Raw genomic sequence first — 7,584 nt, forward strand, 5'->3', positions numbered from 1 at the left:
GAATATACTATTGTGGTTTGCTGTTATTGTTTTACTTTTACTGATGCGTATTTTTAGAAGTGTTCCGCTTTATGTGAATGGTAATATCACTTAGGTTTGAATTTAGAACGGAATGTGTGAGTTACCTCACGTCATTGAATAAAATAGTGTTTTTAATGGGTGCTGGCACCAGTCAGGCGGGTATACAATGGCATTAATTATTGATACAAAAACCGCTGACATGATCCACTTTATACACGGGTTTAAAAAATGGCCTTACTCCAATTCAGACCCACGAACCATATACGTTTTTTTTCGCGATTCAAAAAGCTTACGATTTTATATTCTGAAAAAGGCAAAACAATAAGGCCCTGGAACATTTCTTTTTATTGCCCACGAAGATTCGAGACTGACAGGTGAATGTAAAGGCCTTTTCAGATTAAAACCGAACTGTATACACTATCAAGTGCTAAGACGGGGCAAGTCACTTAGATTGACAAAGAATATGTTTTTACTAAAGAACTCATTTTAAACCAGGGGAATCAAGATAGTGAAAAAAGGTTTCGTTTCCAAGCGAGGTATCACTCAAAATCTACACATGCCGTAGTTAATCGTGAAAATTGGCCATCAGTTATGATTTTGAAAATTTTGTCAACCAAAGATTAATTCAAGAAGAAAAAGGAGTGTACGACTGTTGTTAATTTGCAAAAATTTAAACAGAACGGAACGACACTTTTAGGACTCAAAAGGTCATCGTAACTGCGCAATACATTTGTTGTTATCACCTGACATACTTCTGTTCACGTGCGCTATGAAGCGGTACATGTGTAAATTTTAAAAAATATTAGAAGTTGAGATTCCGTAATAAGAATATTGACACGAACTGGTAGAATCCACAGGCCATCACTCGTGTAGGTCGGTTTTGTGAAAGTCAGAAACTATGGCGAATCTGTGGATTTTCCTTTCTTGTCAGCATTCCGTCTCTGAGGGCTCTTTGCCCGCATGGCACAGGGACTTTTGTTCTTTTTTGTAATTCATCAACCTAAGCGTTTTCCTCTGCCCCCCCCCCCCCCAAATGAAATTTTAATTATAAATGTTGAAGAACCTAAGCACAGTCCAATTCAAATTAATTCAAATCAGTTAGCATAATAAATAGATGGATCATTTCTAAAAGATTCATATTTCGTCGCATGACAAACTCACGTTATTAAAAAACTAATTAACGTAGGCGTTAGTGCCGCTCTTTCTCGTATCCTTGAACAAATTAATAGAAATTCTTTGATATTCATAAATGATATGACCTAATTCCTAACGCGCACGCCTTGTAATCAATGACAAATTGATAGTTTACCTTTACAGGTATTTTATCGCATCATTATTGCAAGGGGGTCGTCTTAGTCCACCCTCGCTGCACACCTACCTATTATATAATCAATGATAAAAGAGCACATCGCATGCGCTCGCATGACACTTTAAGAGGAAAATATAAATACCAAGCGTGTCAACCTAGAAAACTTTATATAAATGTTTACACTTCGGAAAACAACCGATCGGATGAGTTTTTAATTCGTAAGTGAGTGTCAAGATGAAAGGCTTTTTGCTACTGCTCGCGTCTGGACTTCTTCTGCACGAGGGCAAGTATTTTGAATTTGACGCGGCGTGCGCTAATTTTAAAATTGGGTTTTAAGGGGCCGCTCTCAAGTGCTACAATTGCCAATCAACAGATACTAATGACTGCACAGATTTGCCAAAAGTTCAGATCGTTGACTGTGATCCGACGAGAGACGCACTTTCTCCCGTTTGCATTCGGAGGGTTTTGCAGAGTGAGTACATTTTTGAGGTTTTACTACAATGAAATTGGGTCGTAAACCTTTATCGAGGAGCGTGAATTAAACTATTTTAAAGGTCAAACTCACATACATGCACCATATGTTTTCCTATAGCGAGCAGAAATAAAGATGAAGGAGAGGGCCTCGTTCCTTCACAAGACAAAATGCCATGGTTCCAGTTTGTTTAAGATAAAACTTATACGTGGGACTTAGAAGAAAGTAATTGTTCCTAGGATTTTGGATTTAGTTTCATGTCGGTTTGAGTTCAATTCCACTACTACTACGCTGGGGTTCATCCCAACCTTCAACCGTGTTCCATTTCTTTGTCAGTCTTGGAAATAAATATAAAATAAAATATTTGAGGCTTTTATATCCATCTTGAAATGAACCCTGTGTAAAGCGGGCCTAGAAAAGCGGCAGAGCGGTGTTACCCTACGGGGTAATTGGATTTGACCCATTTTCAATAGGTTTGCTACATATGGCATATAGGTCAACTGTGCAAAGTTTGAACTGAATCGGTCCTAGCGTTTGCCAGTTATCGTGATCACAGATAAACAAACAGACACCATCGACTCCTCTAATACGCTTGCATCTCTTTTAATAATAATAATAATAATAATAGTTTTGCTCAGTCGCTTAGTAGTGTGGTATTTAGATATCTACCTATCGGGAATCTTAAGGAAATCGCTTTTCATTTAATTTTTTGAGCCCATAGCGTGACAGGACGGCGCAGAGGACGTATTGTAACGGATGGTTACAAATACCGATGGTTCACTGTGTATATTCTCTTTATCCTTTTCTTTTCTCATCTCCATCTCATCTCAACAAAATTTCAGCTTAGGTATATAAATACAAGCGATAAACAAATGCAAGCTTTCGACCTTTTCTGCTAGTTATGGCGCACTTAATTTATTTCACACCGTTAAAAAGAGCCCACAATGGCCTTTCTCAAAAGCGAGTCCAGCCTCATCTGAATATCTGCTAATTAATTCTCGTCTCTCACTCCGTACTCTTACATTTAATTTGGCCAACGTACATTCCTTACCGATTAACTCTTTACTAACGGCTTATATTTATCTAAATTTAAACCTAGAACAAATAATACGCCTACAAAATTCAATACACATTATCTACAGCTAATTATAAAATTGTATTCCTTCACGCCCAGGCCAAAAAGCATTATTTGTAATTGAAAATATTCACACCCATTACGGTACCCCCTCCTTGTTGTTGAACCAACTGCACAGTTGAATCGAAAACAACATACTTGGAGTTTATACAAACATCAATAAAAATTTTCAAAATTTTGTACAAAAATATCCTGTCAAAATAAAAATTTTTAATTCAAAGGTATTTGGTCTGGTCGAGTAACATTTGTGTCGCCAACTGTAAATTTATGTTAGTATTTGCTGGTTCTGGTACCTTGTATCTTTCTTTCTCTTTTTCCAATCTTTTTGGTTTCTTCTCATTATGCACTTAACTGGTTCTTTTTCAATTGTTTCTATCTTCAAACTGTTTTCCAATATTTCTTCTTCATTGCCTTCTGCAATTCTAACTTTTTTTGCATGTCATCTAATTTTCTTTTTGTAACTTTGGTTGATCTTCTTTGTCTTTCAATTCTTGTTCTAGACCTTCTTTCCTTTCTTGGAGCGTTTCTGTGTCTCTTTTGTTGTTCAAAAATTGTTTTTTAAAATGCCGATTCTTTCTCATTGTTCAATCTGAAGTTCCAAATTTAACTGTTGTGCTGTGAACAGATCTTCTTGTGCTTCAGCTTCTTTTTCTTCTAATTCTTCTACTCTCTTCTGCCAGATATTGGTTTCTTCAGGTTGCTTCTCCACCTTCTCTTAAATAACTTATTTTAGGGATCTTTTATGGACTTTCTATAGCTTCTCCTTTATCTTCTTCAATTTCATTTGGTGTATTACTTATTTTCTCAAAAAAACAACCATTTAAAATTGGTACAGTAGAACTCCATCGGTTAAATTTTGATCATTCTCGTTCAGTGGATTTCGAGCTAACTCCCCTACTAAGAGGCGGTGCAAGTAAAGAAGGAAAGAAGGAAAAATTCAAAGAAACCGAACAATATGAGGAAAGAATGTGGAAAATCGGAAGAATTTGAAGAAACGGAAGAATCCTTGGGCTTCTGACAGAATTCGCCGAGTTGGGTGTTAGAAGAGGGTACTTACAAAGGGACAATCGAACACCTTCTCGAAACATATTTCCTGGTATGGTGAAAACGAGAGTGCACATGTCAAGTTCTAATATCGTGAGAACGGAGTGCGGAAGAGGGCATTCAGAAATGAGTTTAAAGCATTGGATGAAACCTATCAGCTGGTGTGCCCTAAATTCCAAACGCGATGATGTCTAGAACGTGGTGTACAGGAAGAAAGTACAAACACGTAAGCTCTTTTGGATAATCTTAAAATTGTTCGCCGAGTAGTAGGTGATTAACCTTCCTTGAAGGTTCCTCAGTAGTACAGAGGCGGAACTGGACCGTTCAAGGTCGCTCATCACCAGGTGGCAGTTTTGAAAAATATGACCTACTTGACCAGGTGAAGTTCAAGTGACGTGCCACGTGGCTCTGACCTTAGTAAGTAGGCGAAGTTGAGGCTCAAGAGTACGTACCTCTTTCCCAAGCGTTCTTCGGGTATCATATTTCTTTTTGAAGGTCATCAGAGGTCAATGGCCTCATTTTTATGTTGTGTCATATTTGTCATTTTTGAAGGATATCAGTATAGTGCCTTATTTCATTTTTAAGGTCAAAGCTCAATCACCTCTTTTTGTACTGTTATAATTCATTTTCAAGGTTATAAAAGTTTAATGACCACTTTTTTGATGTGACACCACAAGAAATTGCGTTTTGGACCTTTAACGGCTTTGAAAATAAAACCGGGGATCCAAAAATGCGGCGATTGACCCTTGATGACCTTCAAAGTAAAATATGACACTACACACAGTGTGGTCATTGACCTTTAATCATCTAGAAATTGAAATACATTACCACAAAAAATGGGAGCATTGGCATCTGATTACCTAGAAAACAAAATATGGTGCCATACGATATGATAACCTTAAACTTTAAATATGACATATGGCAAAAAAGTAGAGGCTGTTGAATTTTGACCATCTTGAGAAGACATGACGCTTATTAACCTCTAATAACCTTAAAAATGAAATTTGGACACACAAATGAGGCCATTGATTGTCCTCTGGTGGCTTTAAAACAAAACATGGAGGTCATTGAACGTTGATCACCTTGAGAAGGAAATATGACCAAAAAATAGGGTGATTGACCTTTGGAGAAGAGCAATCCTTGAAATTTTTTTGACCTACTTTCAAAATGTCAATCGGTCTAAGGTCAACACCAGAAGAGCGCTTCGGGAAACAGGGGTGAATGTCTTCACCTTGGTCTACTTTTCAAGGTCACCACCACGTGGCAGGTGACTTTTGAACTTCATCTTGACAAATTTCCCAACGTAACCGCCAGGTGGTAACGCGATCTTGCACGGTCTAGGTACGGTTCCGTATCACTACTTGTTACTTTTACGTACTGCATGCTGTCTCATTTTATTTGATGGTTTTGTCCGTCCGTCTGTTTCTCTGTCCGTCTGTTCCTCGTCTAAGTCTACAACGAAAATAGGCAGGAATGTCAAACCTTTGCGATTCTTTGTATCTTGTTTCTTATGCACTGCAACAAATTCGAAAGAAACTCCAAATGTGAGCCGCCGAAATTCAATAATTACAAGTATATACTAGAAAGGGCGCATTGCCCAGCAGAATTGAACAATGACTGGGAGAGGGGGGGTTACCGGGAAAGAGGGCCAAATAGACTTATGCATATCTTGCGTAGATTGTTTGAATATCATTCTATGGAGATTCTAAGAAGATCCTAACAAGGTTTTAAGAATATTCTAAAAAGATTTCAAGAAAACTCTAAAAGATGATTCTAAGAGCCTGACAAGAGGACCGTCCTAAGACGAGTCTAAGAACAGTTTCAGGTATCTGGTGCTTTTGGCCGTTTTAAAGATGCTAAGGGCTCTAAAGACCCTAGGTATATAGATGATATTGAGGAGTTTCTAAGAATATTTTAAAGATTCTAAATGAAGTTATGGAAGTTCTAAAACCGGAAGAATTTGATGAATCCGAAAAATGGACACAACCATTTGAAGATTTGCAGAATTCCCAAATTTCGAAGAAACTAAAAAAATTGCTTCAAAACGTGTACTTATTACAAGTTTCTCTTATACGATAGCCACTTGAGGCCGATTTTAGACTATTCCGATTCAGAGTTGTAGGCTTGCTATGGCCATAGACAAAATACTATCTGTGCTATGAGTAACGCTAACTACTTCCGCTGCAATTAAAAAAATAGATAAAGGTTTAAAAATATTAAAATTTTTTTTTCTTTTAGGTTCTCTCGGAACGAATCTAACCTTGCAGTGCCTTTACAAGTCGACTGGTAACGAATGTGACTCACCATCGGCTACTCACCACGTGACCAAGTGCAGATTGTGCAGGGAAAATTTGTGTAACCATTCGGGTATTCCATATCAATCGCTGGCGTATCAGCTAACTTGCATTTATTTTTTAAGTATTTTAATTAAGATGATAAACAAATATATGTAATCGACTGAGACTAACGTCTATTTATATAGATTGGGTCTTAAATGTATTAGTAATGTAATAATTTTATATGCGTTTTTAGTGTGTAGGTACTTTAACTAATAAAAATGTAGTAAAATGGAGCATAAAGATTTGTAAACTGTCAGACGAGATCTTAGGTTAGGCCAAATTAATCATTAAACGTGGTAAAGGTGGAGTTTAGTCAGCACACAAAATACCGAAAATTACTATCAGTGGATAAACTTCCAATAACAGTTACTTGTATCGGAGAATTTCCATATTACCTACAGGCATTTCCTATGATCAGGGGATCACGATAAGAGGTTAAGGAGGAGGGTTATGGGTGGCAGAAATTAATTCCTTTCGTTGAGACCTTTAATTAGAATACAATGAGAGATAAAATTAATTTTTTAATTCTTAAAAAATGCGCCGAGAAGTGCGTGAGAAGGTCAACCGTTACTGCAACTCCCTATGAGGCACCTCCCGAACCTCACAGGATAACAGTCTAAGGTCCATATGCAAGGCTTGGTGGAGGACCACTGAAAGTCGAGGGTCCCTACGGCTGCATGATCAGGGTCCGAAAGGACAGGAATACAACGGTCTTATAGGCCAGAGTTACCCGAGGCTCGGCGTCAGAGGATAGAACTACTTAAAACGCAGGATGGGGCATAGAGCAGCGCCAGGATGCCAGCGAGATAACGAGGGGAGACTTGAGACTGAAATCCATAGTGTTCAACAAGGAGGCAACACATACTTTCGGAAGGAATAGTTGCCCCACGCTTCATGGAGCGTCGACACCAGTGAGAGGCCCTGTAGATCGCTTACTCCAACCACTTTGCTATGAAAAGAATTGAGAGTTAGCTTCTGCGAGGACCACCCTGGGAAGTGGTAAAGTTATGAAGAGGTGACATCTTGCAGGGCGCGTCTCAAGGTGGCGGATAAGGGAACGTGCATCGCGAAAGTGACATGAGCTCAATTGCGTCAACCATGTCGATATACCACGCTCGAACCTGAGGAGGGGGGGCTCAGCATGATGCCGGGGTTGTCGGCTTTCCCACCCGCAACAATAGGAGACAACCTCACTAAATAACATAAATCCTAAGGGTCACTGGGTGCAGGGGGCTCCGTACATGTGAAGATTTCTTTCCCCCAT

At 38.6% G+C, this 7,584-nt stretch overlaps 1 protein-coding gene across 2 annotated transcripts; it reads left to right on the top strand.

Annotated features, from left to right (window-relative positions):
• Nucleotides 1–1,348: 1,348 nt before the first annotated feature.
• LOC116179856 (prostate stem cell antigen-like) lies at nucleotides 1,349–6,632 on the top strand. 2 transcript variants are annotated; one of them, XM_031499717.1, is made up of 3 exons: nucleotides 1,349–1,613; nucleotides 1,668–1,802; nucleotides 1,923–2,397. In XM_031499717.1, exons 1-3 carry the CDS (start codon nucleotides 1,565–1,567, stop codon nucleotides 1,994–1,996), a joined length of 258 nt encoding a protein of 85 aa, XP_031355577.1. In that variant the 5' UTR covers nucleotides 1,349–1,564; the 3' UTR covers nucleotides 1,997–2,397. The 2 variants fall into 2 exon arrangements, with proteins under 2 accessions (XP_031355577.1, XP_031355576.1); XM_031499716.1 differs by lacking the exon at nucleotides 1,923–2,397 and adding an exon at nucleotides 6,220–6,632 and having other exon boundaries at nucleotides 1,361–1,613.
• The last annotated feature ends 952 nt before the right edge of the window (nucleotides 6,633–7,584 follow it).

The sequence above is a fragment of the Photinus pyralis genome, unplaced genomic scaffold (genome assembly GCF_008802855.1).
Source record: "Photinus pyralis isolate 1611_PpyrPB1 unplaced genomic scaffold, Ppyr1.3 Ppyr1.4_LG8, whole genome shotgun sequence".
NCBI lineage: Eukaryota > Metazoa > Arthropoda > Insecta > Coleoptera > Lampyridae > Photinus > Photinus pyralis.